Here is a 17,196-nt window from a genome sequence, read left to right on the forward strand (position 1 = left end):
CAAAATTCTGTCACCTGAAATCTTGAATTTCATCATTGGTATCAAATATTATCACTTCCTTCCTTGAAGTGAAAAGGGCTTCCCTCCTTCATTTTCAGGAAAATGTCTGCTAAGTACTCAGATTGGAATAACCATGGTTTGTCTGCTTCTTTCAAGTGAAAGTGGTGTTCCGTGAAATAAATGGCTAGTTCAGCTTGCAACTCAAACAACCATATGAGTGCTTTTCCTTGAGACAAGTATTCTACTCTCATATGCAGCAGAAATGCTTATGTGTACTTCAGGAAATGAACTAAGAACAATGGTTTATGGAGTCTTTTGATTCTTCGATTCATGTGCAAGCTGTTCTAACAAAATATCATATGGCATTTCAGTAATCAAGTACTGGTTGAGTTTTACCCTTTAGCTTTTAGAGAGGTAGACAGACAAGAAACAAGTTTTGTATCTGGACATTCCTCCACAGTTTGTGACAAAAAGTTTGAGTTTCCAAGTACCCTTGGGAGGCTAAATTACAACACATGAAACCCCATCTATCCAGAATCTTTAGAGCAGACAGCTGGTGTTAGCTTTGTGCAAAAAAAAGCCTTTTTCAATTTTAAGCATTAACATTTCACATTACAAAATTTCCTCCTGGATTAGAGTATAAGGAAAATAAAATTACTGTGTTATGTTCATCTTTATAGGTACGGAATATTATGATTTCCTCGGGGTTGCAAAAGGCTCTATGTCTTGCCACAAAATAGTTCTATGCTGCCGTACTACTCTGCTGAGTTCTTGGATCACTTCTTAATAGTTTTTGTTTTGGTCAACTCTTGTAAGTTTTTACATCCCATTGTCTTTATTGTCATTCTTTCTCTCCCTCTTCTAATTTTCCACATTTAATATCCTTTAGGATGAAAAACCAGATAATCAAGCATGGTTGAAATCTGTTAAAAAAGAAGACTTTAGAGAGTCTGAGCTGGGGCATGGGATAGTCTTCCATCAAAGCAGCATGGAGGTTTAAGTGCCTTGGCTCCGTGTCAGTGGCAGAGAGAATATAAACCTCTTACCATTTATACAATCGACCATTGAACAACATGGGTTTGAACTGTGTGGGTTCACTCATTACTAGAGTTTTTTCAGTAGGTATATAAACTTACGGTATCAACAAATACAGTACAGTATCATAAATGTATTTTCACAAGTAATCCTTATGATTTTCTTACAATTTTCCTTTCTCTAGCTTACTTTATTGTAGAATACAGTATGTAACGTAATACATATGATGTACAAAACATGTTGATCTACTGTTTATGTTACCAGTAAGGCTTCTGGTCAACTACATGCTATTAGTTAAGTTTTGGGGGAGTCAAAAGCTATACACAGATTTTTGACTATGTGGGGGTCAGTGCCCCTAATGCCCCATGTTGTTCAACTTCGGACAAGTTATGTAACTTCTTGAAGTCCCAGTTTCCTCAGTACTTTAAAATAGGAATAAACTCGGCCTCATAGCATTGTTGCTAGGATAAAATCAACAATTCTATAATTCTATAATAAATGCATATAAAACCTCACAGAGCTGTTGTAAAAATTAAATAGTGCATATAAAGCATGTGGGACACTGACTGGTACATGGTAGGTTCCCTTTGTCTTTTTACTTCCACTCTCTAAGACAAGCAAACCTTTCCTGAAAAGGACCAGATAGTAAATATAATAGGCTTTGCAGGCCAAGAGCAAAATTAAGGACATTTCATAGATACTTATGAGAGAAAAAAAATTTCCAAATTTCTTATTGCCAAAATTTGAAATGTAACAGTCAAATGCATTTTTTGGCGGGTGTAATACAGGTCTATTAAAGAGGATAGAATTTTTTCCAGGTGGTAGATAACTTTGCTTAAATGGAATTCACAGTTAGTGTTCCCTATCATCAAATCAATTGCAAATGTTCACCTGTGAAAACATTCTTAGCTCACAGGTGGTAGGCTAGATTTACCTTTGGGCCATAGTTTGCCAATCCCTGTTCAGAGGCCTCTCTTGCTTATTTCCTTTTCCTTGGTTCATTCTGTGCAGTTGCTAATGATGACATTTTGAGTGCTCCTTGTGTAGATCTGGGTTTCTATCTGGCATTTCCACCCCCTCCAGCCTTTAACCTTTCTTGTAGTGAAGGCTTAATGGCAATACGTTCTTTCATCTTTTGAGTGTCTGAAAATGTCTTTATTTCACTTTCATTTCTGAAGGACATTTTCATGGAATATAGAATTCTAGATTGACAGATTTTCTTTTAGCACTTTAAGAGATGTCACTCCATTGTCTTCTGGATTGCATTATTTCTGATGAGAAGTCAGCAATCATTCTTATCTTGGTTTCCCTGGCTGTTCTTTTTTTTTTTTTTTTTTTTTAAGATTTTTTTTTGGGGGGGGGTGGGGGGGAGAGAACAAGTAGGGGGGAGGGGTGGGGGGAGGGGCAGAGGGAGAAGCAGACTCCCTGCAAAGCTGGGAGCCCCATGTGGGGCTCGATCCCAGGACCCTGAGATCATGACTTGAGCTGAAGGCAGACACTTAACTGACTGAGCCACCCAGGTGCCCCCTTCTTTTTTAAAGATTTATTTATTTATTTGAGAGGGACAGAGACAGTGAGCACAAACGGGGAGGGGCAGAGGGAGAGAATCTCAAGCAGACTCCCCACGGAGCATGGAGCCAGATGTGGGGCTCAATCTCACAACCTTGAGATCATGACCTGAGCCGAAATTAAGAGTCAGACGCTTAACCAACTGAGCCATCAGGTGCTCCTCTCTGGCTATTCTTAAGATTTTCTTTATCACTGGTTTTCAGCAATTTCATTATGATGGGTCTTGATGCGGTTTTCTCTGTATTTATCCTATTTGGCCTTCACTGGCCTTCCAAAATTGGTGGACTGGTATTTTAAATCAAATCTGGAAGAGTTTTCTCCTCCATCCCTGAGACTAAATTACCTGTATGTTAGAACACTTAGTATTATTCCACAGTCTGTTCTTCTCATCAATTTTTTGTCTCTGTGCTTCAGTCTGAATAGTTTTATTGTCCTGTCTTAAAGTTTACTGATTGTGATAGGCTGATTCTGAAGTGGTCCCCAGTGATCCTGTCTCCTGCTTTTCATACTCTGTGTCATCTCCTTGTGTGTGGCCTAGACCTAATGACTTACTTTTTTTTTTTTAAAGATTTATTTATTTATTTGAGAGAGAGAGTGAGCTCAAGCGGGGGCGGGGAGGGGCAGAGGGTGCGGGAGAAGCAGACTCCCCACTGAGCAGGGAGCCCGACCTGGGGCTTGATCCCAGGACCCCGGGATCATGACCTGAGCTGAGGGCAGATGCTTAACTGACTAAGCCACCCAGGTGCCCCTAGTGACTTACTTCTGATGAATAAAATTCAGCAAAAGTGTATTTCTAAACCACTTCTAAGGTTAGGTTATAAATGACAGTGACTTCTTCCTTGCTAATACTCTCTTACTCTTGGTTATTTTGTTGAAGCCAGCTGCCATCTTGTGAGCTCACCTATGGAGAGGACTGTGTGGCAAGGAACTGCAGGTGTTCACAAAGAAATGAACTCTGCCAGCAACTACTCAGTGAGCTTAGAAGCAGATCCTACCCCAACTGGATCTTGAGAGGATTGTGGCCCTAACTGCAACCTCAGGAGACCCTCAGCAAGAGTACCCAGCTAAGCTGTGCTAGATTCCTGACCACAATACTGTGAAGTAGTAAATGTTAATTGTTGTTTTAAGCCACCAAGTTTTGGGGCAATTTGTTATATGGCAATAGGTAACTAACACACTGACCTTTTAAACTGATTTCCTAATCTGGTCACATCAGTGTTGATTCAGGGATTGTATTTCTCAGCTCTAAAATTTTCATTTGGGTCTTTTTTTAGTAGTTTCCATTTCTCTTCTTTTTGAGTTCTTGTTTTCCTTTAAATCTTTAAACACATTTATAATAGCTATTTTAAAAGTACTTATCTGCTAACTCTGTGATCCCTGCCATTTCTGGCTATTTCTATTGATTGAATTTTCTCCTAGTTACAGGACACATTTTCCTGTTTCTTTGCATATCTGGTAATTTCTTATTGAATGCTGGACATTACAGACATTACATCATGGGTTGTTTGCATTCTGTCATCATCCTTTAGAGAATATTGGGCTTTATTCTAACAGCCAGTTAATTTACTTGTGGATCATTTTGATCTTTTTAGGACTCCTTTTTTTTTTTTTTAAGATTTTTTTACTTATTCATTTGAGAGAGAGAGAGCAAGTGAGAGAACAAGCAGCGGGGAGGGTCAGAGGGAGGGAAAAGCAGACTCTCTCACTGAGCAGGGTGCCGGACACGGGGCTCAATCCCAGGACCTTGGGATCATGACCTGAGCCGAAGGCAGACGCCTAACCAACTAGGCCAACTAAGCGCCCCTTTTTAGGACTTTTTTTTTTTTAAAAGATTTTATTTATTTTTTGACAGAGAAAGAGACAGTGAGAGAGGGAACACAAGCAGGGGGAGTGGGAGAGGGAGAAGCAGGCTTCCCATGGAGCAGGGAGCCCGATGTGGGGCTCGATCCCAGGACCCTGGGATCATGACCTGAGCCGAAGGTGGACGCTTAATGACTGAGCCATCCTGGTGCCCCTTTAGGACTCCTTTTAGAGGTCTATTCGGCAATCACTATATTGTACACCTGAAACTAATATAACACTGTATGTTAACCAATGGAATTAAAGTAAAAACTTAAAAAAAAAAAAGGCTTTATTAGGCAAGGATTAGAGCAGTTATTAATCTAGGGCTAGTTTAACTTTACTCCTAAGATATGGCCTTTGTGGAGTCACTGCTACATGCCCCGGAAGCTCCCCTCTGGTTGGCCAGAACTCCAGATTATAGCGCCCTTGTAATTGTGCTTTGACCAGACTTGTGAGGTCCCACTGTAGGCATGCACAGCTTAGTATACAACGGAAGATTTGAGAGCCTCTTTCTGGAGGTTTTCCTCAGTGTAGCTCCCTCCTCTCACAATTTATTGTAAATTTCAGCCTCCTCCAACTCTGATTTCTGTCTCTGAGCTTGCTGAGCCTGCTATACTCTCCTTGGAAAACCCTGAAGAAAGCCGAAGTGATAGTAAGTCTCACCTCATTTCTTTCCCTCCTCTCAGGGCTCACGTCCTGTGCTGCCTGATTTCCAGTGTCTGAGAACAGTTTCTTATATTTTGTACAGTTGTCCAGTCATTTATGATAGAAGGGCTAATCTGGTAGCAGTTAGCCTGTCCTGGAAGTTGCCTATGGGAATCCTGTAAGCAGTACACACTTTGATTTTAATGAAAGAATGGCTTACTTTTTCCATGTCTGTGAGAAGAACTTAAAATCTAAGCACCCCATTTATTTATTATGAAAACACAATTTGGAGCTTGGCAGGAGGCAAGGGAAACAGATTTTTCCTATCATTTATCCAGCTGCGAAATCTTTCACAGTTTTTCAGTAGGGAACAGTCTCTGCCCTTACCCTCTTCTCAATTAGGATCTCTTCTGATGTTAAAATCAGGAAAGAAAAAATTTGAAGAAACAGTCATCAAAATCTAGGCAAATATAAATGTATGCAAATTTTCCATTATACCTGTTTTGTTATTACGGGTCCATAATGCCCAAGTCAACAATTAAGTGAAAGCTTAATAGCAAAAAAAAAAAAAAAAAAAAAGCTTTTTCCAGGAGGAAAAAAAGTTGATACCCCAAAATGTTTTCTACTCTAACAAATATCAACATTCCAACTGACATAAACATATTCTTTGTTCATTAGTAAGTCCTAGGGAAAAACGAAGAAGGTCTACAGAGAAGATAATGAAAACCCACCAAGAATCTCAGCACCAGACAATTTTCCTCAGGAACACAGACATTCTTACATGTTATGTAGTTAGCAAACATGCCCCCCAACAACTCCTATGAGCAACTGTAGTATGTGATAATGAATATGGCAGATGTGTTGTTCTTATCTGTCTGGGGCTCAGAGTAGAATCTCCTGCCTCCTAAATTCAGAGTGTTGACCTTCCCGAGACCACACACTGTACTGAAACACCTCTTTTCCACGAACTACAGAGACAAGCACACTGGTCCCATCTATCATATGCTGAGGGCAAACAGCAATAGTAGGTTAAGAACAAGATGTTGGGTTTGCCTTTTCACTACAATCTTGAGAAGTTCTCCACTGTACCTCCATATCTCTTTGTTGAACAGCCACACTTGCTCTTGGCTAATTCCAAATTCTAGAAGCAACTTTTAAATGCTTCAGGTGCCTAAGCAGAGTTAGAGAGTCACTGAGCACTGATTTTAGCCCCTGGACAGAAGCTGCTGGATTTCTAAAGGACGTAGCTGGGAGCATAAATAGGCATGCCTAGTGCAAACATCAGGTGTCAGTTAATAATGACCAGGTCAACGGCACACGTGCTGGGTTGGTTCCCACCGGCTGAGTTCTCAGGGGCCTGGCCAATGTTATCCAGCCCCAGAGAACTGTTCCCTGAAATACAGTGATGGCCTATTTAACAGCAGATCACAGCTTGAGGTTACTGGAAACCAAACTGGGTCAGAGAACCTAAGAATACAGCCTGGCAGTAGATGATGCATGCTGGCCCCAAGCTTAGAGTTTTCCCCCACCTTTATTCTGTGGCATACTCCAGGTCTTTCCCTCCCACACACTTGGAAAAATTGAGGTGGTCCCCCTGGTTGCCCAAACCCATCTCCCCGGCAGCTCCCTTGTTTTGGAAGGAGATGATAAATAAATCAAAATGCACTAAGCAGCACTTCCACAGGCACTCGCCTCCTCCACTGAACGTGCACCTCATCAATCACACTATTGTCTGCTTGAAAGGCGAGCCTTGTAAATGTCATATCCACTCAGGCCCAAGGAGAGGCGCATCCAAATGCAGCAAGGAGTTTTAATTGGATAGTGTAATTAAACTAAAAAACCCCAGCAGACTCCCTTTGACAGGATAGATGAAGACCCCTTTTAATAGGGCTAGGAAACATATCTGTTAAAAGGATGAGGCACTGCCTGCTCCTGATTGTGCTCCAGAGTACTCTTATGAAAAGGCAATTCAATAACTGGGGCATTTAATATGTTAGAGTCCATTGTGTTCTGTAATCTAGCAGTACTTACCGTATTTGATCTGGAACTTATGAAGTAAGTCCTTGTCAGAGAATAAAAGCACTACATAGCTTGTCCACCTGATGTTTGGAGTACCTGCCACCTGATGTTTGGAGTACCTGGACCTCCTGGGAATCATCCGAGCCTAAGGATGGGCTGTGGTCTTCCTGGTTACAAGCCCATGTGAGTATAAATGCACGTGCCTTACTTACTGGGGCCTACATGGTATGGTTGTGGCCATCCACCCATCACCCAGGGGCTGTAGCTCTTTCATCCAGGGGTGGCTAACGTCATCCTCATTTCTCTTTTATTCTCACGAACATCTACTAAAGAATATGACAAAATTCTTGGGTATCTCCTCTTTTAGGAACTGGAATGCCTGTCACATCAGTGTGTGCGCGCGTGTTCTCTGCTAGAACTACTACCCCCATCAAATAGGAAAAAAAGAAATCAGGTGATCAGAGGATTCAAATATGGATTGGGGTGTGCCCAAGTCAATTTTAGTAACAAAACCTGAGTCCTTCTGCCACTCTCCCTACTCTTCTTTGTTGGGACAGGGGGTGGGGGATGCACACAAAGGCACGTTCAAAGACACACACACACACACACACACACACACACACACTAATGGCCTGCAGCTCCACAAGGAAGGTAACAGAATTAGTGGGAACACAGGAAGAGGTTCATATCTGCCCGGGACTGTCTTACAAGTAGACCATAACAATCCCTTTCAGATGGAATGCTAGTGTCCCAAGGACAAGGTCAGGGAACTCAGCATCTGGGTGGATCAAGAGAGCCTCTGAGCTGGGGCTGAGGTGGGATACACACAGAAGATTTCAGACTTCCCTATCTGTAGCTTTCCAGAAACAGTGAGACACTTTGCTTTATATACAAAAACCTCAAAGTCAGTTTGCCTGGGCCCTCAGACTGATTTTTCTTTTTTAAGGATGGTGAAGGTTTTGTTTGATGACTGCTTTTACTCCTCCATAAAACCTGCTTGAAACTCTTTTGCAAAGAACACTCTTAAAGCTGGTCTTTCACTATGAGTTGATGAACCCATTAAGGACATATAAGTGAATGCTTATAATCTATGAAAACTGGATAGTGAATTAAACCATCAAATACCTTTAGGTTTAAATGAAAACTACATAAAAGCATTTCAGCCATCAATTTGGCTATCACTTCTGGCCAGTATGAATTCTGCTGGAAAAGCTATTTTCGTGCAGATGTGGAATTCAATGGGAAAGACTGACTCGTGTACCAACATCAATCAAAATGTCGACTTCCCTGGCAGCTCTCAACAGTAAGGCAGGTTCAAAGGTCACAGGATAAAGAAAAAGCCAAGCTCTGGTTCAGCTCTAATATCTCCTCTGTAGAAGTCTTGCAAAAGTACCCCCTTCTGTATTAGCCTTGCTTTCATTAATCTTCTTGCCATCTTCTTTAACTAGTCATGCAGAACCGCTCGATAGCAAGACGTATAATGGGGAAGGCCCAGTGCCTATTACCGCGTTAACATTCTCTTAAGCCCAGTGCAACAATGGAACGAGAAGGCAAAGGAAACCTGCAACTGCAGGGTGCAGTGTAGCCAATTCAATTACAGCCTGGGCTCACCTATGTACTTCTGACCTATAAAACACAAGAGGCCTTTGTGTCTAACTGGCTTGGCCATTAAGGTTGCTGAAGATCACAACAATGCTGATCTTTTCTATTTAAGCTAAATCAATGTGGACAAATCATTATTCAGTAGCTTTAATTTAATTAGTAAATTAAATACACTACTTTACAGATCTTGTCAAGTACTTATGAAAAGAAAGATTCATTTAAGCGGGAGGTCACCAATAAGCCCAGCTAATTTAACTCATAACCTTAACTGAATCTCATCTCAAATATGTAGCAGGTTCTATTCACGAAGGCTTGACAGTCTCCGGCAGTTGTGGTTAACTCATAATCCCAAAGAGTTCCTATCCTGTATCCAAACACTGTTCTGGACAAAAACAAAACAAAACAAACAAAACAAAAACAACCAAACAAGCAATCCCCCACCCGCATCAACACAATCAGATTTCCTTTAAATTATACTATTGCAAGAGAACATAATCAGGTTACCTCTATTATGTTGCTTCCTTAAGATTTTCTATTATCTATACTTAATTGAGATACAGAGCTCTTTTCAGCTATAAAGAGGACAGCTACTTTATTAAGGTTTAAATCTGATTTCTTAATGATAGGCTGCTTCCTTTAAAGACTCGAAACCTGCACAACCTTCTTATGATAAAACCAGACCTGGCATGGCTGAGCCTGCTACTTTATTTAAATCCAGCCTGAGAGTCTTTGAAGGGTATTAGTTTAAAAGGAAGGTCCCCTGCTTTTGTTTCAGTGCTGGAATTTGAGGTTAGCACTTTAAAGAGAGAGCCTGCTACATCCAAAGCCTAGGTTTAGACCTGTATAAGGATGGAGAATGCCATGGTAGTTTCTGATATGGGAACGTTCTCCCCTCCTATGTGCTGTACACATATTTGCTCAATTAAAATAAATTAAAATGAATTCATCTTTTAGAGGTTTGTGACAGCCTTCAAAATAGCAAAAGCTATCATAAGGAGTAGCAAAACCAGACTGCGAAATCACTGATTTGAGTAATAATGGCAGCATGCAGCCTTTTTTCCCCCCCCAATCTAGAAAGGCAGAATTTATTCTTAATTTCTCAGGGCTTTTGATACGCAGATTTTTCTCCTCTAACTCTGGTAAGAGTCCATATTTATATGTACAAATTTCTTCTAAGGCATGTATCTATTTAGTCATTAAGTTCCAGGTCCTTAAACACTCACATGGACAGAGCAATAAATCTTCCCTCTGAGAACGCAGCCTAAGAGGGAGAAGTTAGGGGAAGGAAAGAGAGCCATAGAACGGCTATTTATGGAGCCCGGCTGCAGAGTCTGGGTCTTTTTGATCCATGGTATGTGTAATTATGTGTCTCACTGCAGGCGTTCTATTGCTCAGTCCCTTTGCCAAGTCTGCTATTCACATACTTTTTGGATATGGCGTCAATTAAACTTGAGCTGTGTTCCTTATGACGACCAAATTAATGGTTTGACAGAGGCTTTTTCAATAAACATTGCAAACTGGCCATATTCGAAGGTTTTAAAAACCGTTTCTTTTCTGTTCAAAATTCTGACAAACATGTCTCAAGACAGACCGGGACAACTTCATTATCCTCCCAACACTTAATGCCTTTTTGTAAAGAAGGCTGTTTAATAACACGTCTGCTGTTTTCACAACTAAATTATTCCAGTTGGTCACACGTTCCAGTCTTCGGCAAGACACTTGTGTTACGAGAGATAAAAACATGAAAAAGGAAATATATTGCAGAAATCAAAAACCTTATCTACTTCTAGACTCTCTCTCTTTGCCATAATTCATTCAAGAAGGCCCCAAGAATAATTTTTGATGTAAACTCAGCTACAAACATACATCACTATGCTGATAAAAATCACAGGCTAAACTTATGAAATATAGTGACTTTCATTTCTTTAGTGCTGTTAAAATAACTTTTTTCTAAGGTTCAACAGACACAAAAGATAAAAAGGGTTACCATTAATCCTTTAAAAAAAGAAGAAGAAGAAGAAGCAGCCCCATAGATTAATTCTGTGGTCTGATGATGGTCTTGAAGATGAACTTTTTAGATTAAATCACTGAATTAATTTGATGAAAATACTGGAAATCATAAAAAAAAAAAAAAATAACACAGCATCAAGCCGATTCAGTTAATACATCTTTGGGCACTTTACAACATAAATTATGCTGAAAAATTTTTGGTTTCTAAATTCTGGCCTCATTCAGTTCAGTTTGAAGACAGCAAACATTCACTGAGATTAACTCTGCAGGCACAGCGCTAGGGATGGGGATACAGAAACCACTTCCTAGATCAATCAGTTGAGGATAGAGAGGGGGGTGGGAGAGAGCGACAGACTTCAAGTCAGTAACTACAGCACAGTTTGAGAGGTGCTGCACCAGAGATATGGGCAAACTCCTGGGGACAAAATTACACAGAGAGCCTGACACTGGAACTGGACCTTGAAAAATGAGGGAGCCAGGCATGAGGAGGTGGAGGCCCCTGTCAGCTAGAGGGAGCATCTGCGGGGAGGTATATTCCAGGCAGTGGGAACAGCAGCTGCACAGAATTCAAGGTGTGTTTGTGTGCAAACAGTTCACAGTGACCGTAGCCCAAATTCAGGATGGGAAATTAGGGGCTATGAGCCTGGAGTGGTCAATGTCTGTAAAGACTCCAGGCTGAGGAGTCTGGATTCTATTTTGTGAGCCTGTAACTTTCAAACTTTTTTTTTTTTTTTTAAAGCAGCAAAATCCTTTTTAATTGGTTGACTTTTAAAATGTAGAATCCCCAAGTAGAAAAAAGTAGTGCTCTACTGGGGAGGCCTTATGCCCAAGCCTATCCCTTCCCCCACCCCTAGGCCCCTGAGGTCCCCTGAGAACCTAGAGATTTGAGGAACATGGTTTTGGAAAGCACTGTGATAGGGGCACAGGGACTTGGGAAATGTCTGACTGGGGCAGTGTGCTTCTTTGTTCAGGGAAGTCACAAATTCTAGATCTCTGGAGCGAGAGTGAGAGAGAAAGAAATCTCTTTAAGACCCACATGTGTAGTTTTTACACAGAACCACCCAGTAGGTCTGAAAATAAGACAAAAAACTCTCTTGCTCGATTGCGAATATTGAAATGGTGGGCCCCACGTCTGCTCTGTATCCCCAAGGCTTGGAACTTGGCATCACTCTCAGAGATGCATAATACTTCCTTCCTGACTGCCTGATGGCAAGAGGCAACTGGGAGGTGGTGGCTGTGCATCTTTTCTTCCTTCCCTCTTAGATGGGGTGTGTTACACCCCTCACCTTTCAGTGCCTGAATCACACACAGCCTTCCTTGGCAAGTGAGTGTCTTTGTATGAGTGTAAAGGAAATCTGAATCCTGTTTCTAGTTCTTTCCCTAACCTTTCTACTCCAGCTTATCCCTCTATGCAACATGTAAGTGATTGCCTTTCATTTCTCAGAGACATGGAGAATTTACAAAATGTTACTTTTCAAAGCATCCTGAATTCTTGGGAAGAAAGATGCTAGAACAATGACATCTTTATTGGCTGATAAGCTGGAGTGAGAGGAATTAGGAAGAAGATGTTTATCTAGAGGCAGAGGCAAGGGCCCCACAACAGTAAGCAATTTTCTCACTAGCCCTTTCTGGCAGCATTCTTGAGGAATCTCCTGACTGGGATGACAGGAATGGCAGGAAGGGGGGAGGGGGTGGGCACGGACTGCCTCCTTTCCCCCTGTACCACTAAGTTCTCCCTTCTTGCCAAGCTGGAGACTAATGGGTTGAGAGGAGGAGACTATGTAGCCTAGCACAGCTGGATTTGACAAAACAAACACCCACCCGTAAATGAGGCAATGTGGCAGGTGCCCTGTCCATAGCATCCCTTCAGGGGGCTTTGTGCTCTTTAGGTCCCTGTTTAGTCAGTATTATCTCAAAAACTTGAACCATATTATAAACACTTGCTGGCCTTTACATTTCTTATTGTTCCTTTTGAGTATGTCATTCCTTATAACATTTGTTCCCTAATTCATTGGGCACGGGAATAAAGGGGATTAACAAAAATTAGAAGCTCACATCATCCTCCAAGTTAATGAATCAGAACCCACTGGGGAGGGGCGTCTGGGTGGCTTAGTCAGGTAAGCGTCTGACTCTTGGTTTCGGCTCAGGTCATGATCTCATGATCTCATGAGTCGTGAGATCGAGCCCTGCGTCAGGCTCCCCACTCAGCAGGGAGTCTGCTTGAAGATTCTCTCCCTCTGCCCCTCCCCCTACTTGTGCACATGCGCTCTCTCTAATAAAATAAATAAATCTTAAAAAAAAAAAAAAAGAAAGAACCCACTGGGGATGGGCCCTGGAGAACTGCATTTTTTTTTTTTTAAAGATTTTTTATTTATTTATTTGAGAGAGAGAGAATGAGAGAGAGCAAGCACATGAGAGGGGGGAGGGTCAGAGGGAGAAGCAGACTCCCTGCCGAGCAGGGAGCCCGATGCGGGACTCGATCCAGGGACTCCAGGATCATGACCTGAGCCGAAGGCAGTCGCTTAACCAACTGAGCCACCCAGGCGCCCTGGAGAACTGCATTTTAAATAGGCTCCACAGGCAATGCTAATATGTACCAGACTCTGCCAACCGCTGTCTTGCAGCCTTTCCCAGGCAACTAACAAATTCTTGTATGGTTTAAACTTTTTCCTTCCATGGAGGGATTTCAGTGTGATCTGTGTCCTTTCTGCCTCTCGATGGGACTGAAGTCTTAAAAATGATTAATCTAGGGCGCCTGGGTGGCTCAGTTGGTTGAGCAACTGCCTTCGGCTCAGGTCACGATCCTGGAGTCCCTGGATCGAGTCCCACACCGGGCTCCCTGCTCAGCAGGGAGTCTGCTTCTCCCTCTGATCCTCCCCCTCTCATGCTCTCTGTCTCCCATTCTCTCTCTCAGGTAAATAAATAAAATCTTTAAAAAAAAAAAAAATGATTAATCTAAATGCTACACTCAATTACTTAACGGCAAAAATATAATATGCCAAAATATACAACCGGACTGTATCTACTTTGATAATTTAAGCAGAGGAGTGCCAACCCAGCAGCGATCTCTTCTGCAGGACCAGGCAGGAGTTTAATTATGAGCTGGTAGGTCATGCAGCTGCCAATAATCTGGAGGGTGTTGACACTTCCGGCTTGATGGATATCTAAATCTAGTCTTCAGCTGCCACAGGAAATCTCCCAGCTTCCCTCGATCTGGCAAAGAAGGAAGGCAGGACCAGGTCTGACTGCTCAAGTCCCCCAAATGGGAAGAGAAAGGGAGCACAAAGTGAAATGAAGGCTCTCGTGAGTCAAATTCTCAGCAGGAACCTGCCCCCCAGGCCCCCAGCCCCCAGGGCGGGGCTCCTAAGGTCTGAAGCGGGGCTGTGAGGTTCTCTGCTGCCATCAAGACCTAACAGGATGGGGGCCCATGTCAGGCTCTGGGCACCATAATACAATCCTGTTTGATTAAAAGAAATTTCTGGTAATGAATTAAACAGACCCAAGGAAAAAAGGACACGGTGGCAATATATTCTCCTGGCACCCAGCACACAGAAGGGAAGAGGGGGAAGAGAGAAAGGAGACATAAATAAAAGGGACTACTCACTGGGGCTTTTCTCTTCGGCAAGGTCACAGGCACAGAGCAGGTCAGAATCGATTGAGATGGGTTTCTGCTTAATCCAAAACTTAGTGCTGGCTTTCTGATTCGTAACAGGGTCTATCTCTACTTTGTCTCCAGAGATACCTGTAAGGCCGGGGTGGGGGGTGGGGTGGGGGGGGGAGGACAAAAAAAGAAGCCACAGAAAGTGGAAGGTGTAAGTGATTTCAGTGTAATCATTTGACCTGTTTTGTAAATCCTAAATTGGATGAACAAGAGCTCTTTCTTACGGCTTTGGGGAATGCCACCGGCTTAAGAGACCCTAAATGGCACACAGAAGTGCACAGCCTGGTTTCCTGGGTGGGTGAGCTGGGGGGAGAAACCACCAAAACCCATACAAAAAAGGTATTAAGAAACATGCCATCCTAGATGTACCACAGATATAATACAGTTTACCTACATATTGTTAACCCTACATAACACCTCTGTATTGTAATGAAATAAACCGTAACATAAGGTTCATTTAAAAAAACAATTTTGATCAGTGGTCTTTTTTTTTCCTGATCTAGAAAAATCTTAACGCACTAAAAATAGGAAAAATCTATCTTTTCCCTTCTCTGACACTAAATAATTATCCAAGCTATATTGAGAGGAAGTCACAGGAGGATCAAAGGGTCCTTTACATAAAACCTTCCAAGTTTAAGTCTTGGAGCTTGGCTTCAGTCTGTGGAGGTCACTGCTTCTCCGCTGAGGGAGAAACAGCACTGGGTGTGAGCTTTATGCAACAAAGACTTTATAACAGGAATCCAGCATGTTAAATACTGGCACTTCAGGTTTCATTTTCAGAGCTGTGAAAGACGTAACATATTGTACAGTGACTGGGAGCAAAGGTTTTCGGAGAACAAAGGTAATGCCAGGGATGAAAGGTGTCCAAGGATAACTGTGGCATGCACAGCAATTGCTCTCCCAGTGTCACTGAGCAGTATATGCTCAGCTTGACACACACGGTCTAGGCTAGACGCTCTCTTTTTCCCCCTTTTGCTGAAAATTGAGGAATCTGTTCATGAAATGAGACAAAAACCTTCAATATGCCTTCCAGAATGGGCCCCAGAGAGAATCTTGAAAGTAATTAATATTTAGGCCATACTTTAAAGGTCAGAGGCAAAGTGGAAAAAAGCAAAATCAAGTAAAAATAGGAGATAATTAAAACTATCAAATGTACATACTGTAAGAAAAAGACAGTAAGAATGAATACATTTCATCCCATGGATCACACTCAGAAATTTTTCAATACAACATGAGAAAACTTCGTAGACCGAAAGAAAAGGCCAATAAAAGAAACAGCTCAATTAAGAAACAAACAAACCAAAAACCCAAATAACACAATGACTATAGTCTTAGAGCAAATTTAAAATTAAACAAGAAAACAAATATAAAAAAAATTCTAGTGATTAGGTCTGCCACACACTCATTTCTATTTTAATTTAGGAATAAAGAAATCCCAAACAGCAGTCAGACAAAGGCAAGAGACTGCATAGACAGACTCTGGCGGAGTCTCGTCTGCTGTCTTCAGAGGAGACAATGCGGTACAGTTGCTTAACCCTGGTCATTTCTGTGTGGTCTTTGGAACAGATGAACAATTGGTATTTTTTTATTAATTGAATGCTGGAATTTGTCACTAGACATATTTCAGGAACACCATATTTCAATTAGGCATAATGTCATAAGTCCAATGGACTCTGGCCGTTCAGGTCTAGATGATTTCAGGAGGGTGAGAATGTATCAGGAGACCAATTTTATTACATTTCACTTAAAATAGATTACGACTACCCAGTCACACTCTTCCCTCCAATTTGGTCATTAATTGTTAAAGATCTGGACATTTCTATAGTTCCCTGAAAAAAGAAAAGTACTTACGCCAAGGCTGTTGGTAGCAAGTGTTTTTTGTTGTTGTTGTTGTTTTTGTTTTTTTGTCCCCCCTCCTTTCTCTGCTTCTTATTTTGACTTTTATAAAAGTCAAAAACGAGCAGAGCAAAATAAATGTGCATATCTCTTATGTGGAATAAACCCTGCCCCACATTCCCTTCTCAGAAAGAGAGGGTGAAAAAAAATCATCACCAGAGAGGCACAGCTTTAAAATTTTGTTCTATGGCCCCGCAACTCCTGAAGCCGTAGTCAGTCAATATTGTTAATGTACCTTGTTAATTTGATAGGATTTGTCAGGTAACTCCACTGGAAAATTATATAAAACTGTTCCAGATGAAAAGATGATAGTGACATGAATTAAAGTGATAGAACAATAGTGGAATATAAACCAGAAATGACACCCAAAGTGGCTGTTGATTTATTGCCATACTGAGTTTGGTTCTGGGCTCCCATGTATATTAGTGCTACAAATCTGGGTCCATTTAGCAGAGGGATGCTCATACATACATCACCAGCTCCTGCTCCAAGCCAAGGTCACTCCCCATGGCATCAATCTTTTCAACAGAGCCTACTTCACAAAGCAGGACTTTTGTAACCATCTCAGATGTAACAGACTCTCATCCTCTTTCATCTTTCTTTTATCATGTAAAGTACACTTTAACTTCTATTATTTTTATCTGCAAATTGTTCCTGTATAGTTCATCCATTTCGGGCTGTATCTCTGCATCAGTTGCCTGCGCTCTGCACGGCCACAGTACACTTTCCCAATGACGCCCTTCCCGGGGGTTATTGTGCAGTCACTGTTCGCAGAGGGGACCCCAATTCTGGCGTTTGGGGATGAAGATGTGGGAGATGAATGCATCAGGTTCAAGATGGGCAGGCAGGTGGAACACCATTTAAACAACTGGTGTGTTCCAAAAAAGTTGCCTGTAAATCAGATTTTCTTCTGAATC

The 17,196-nt window shown here is 41.7% G+C and overlaps 1 protein-coding gene across 6 annotated transcripts in view; it reads right to left on the minus strand.

Annotated features, from left to right (window-relative positions):
- MAPKAP1 (MAPK associated protein 1) overlaps positions 1-17,196 on the minus strand; it is a 236,231-nt gene that overhangs the window by 15,026 nt on the left and 204,009 nt on the right. For all 6 annotated transcript variants that reach the window (XM_032418388.1, XM_032418389.1, XM_032418387.1 and 3 more), the window contains one exon: positions 14,327-14,464. In XM_032418388.1, coding sequence (XP_032274279.1) covers positions 14,327-14,464 — 138 coding nt within the window. The remainder of the gene's footprint in view (positions 1-14,326; positions 14,465-17,196) is intronic.

The sequence above is a fragment of the Phoca vitulina genome, unplaced genomic scaffold, assembly GCF_004348235.1.
Source record: "Phoca vitulina isolate PV1807 unplaced genomic scaffold, GSC_HSeal_1.0 scaffold21, whole genome shotgun sequence".
Lineage (NCBI taxonomy): Eukaryota > Metazoa > Chordata > Mammalia > Carnivora > Phocidae > Phoca > Phoca vitulina.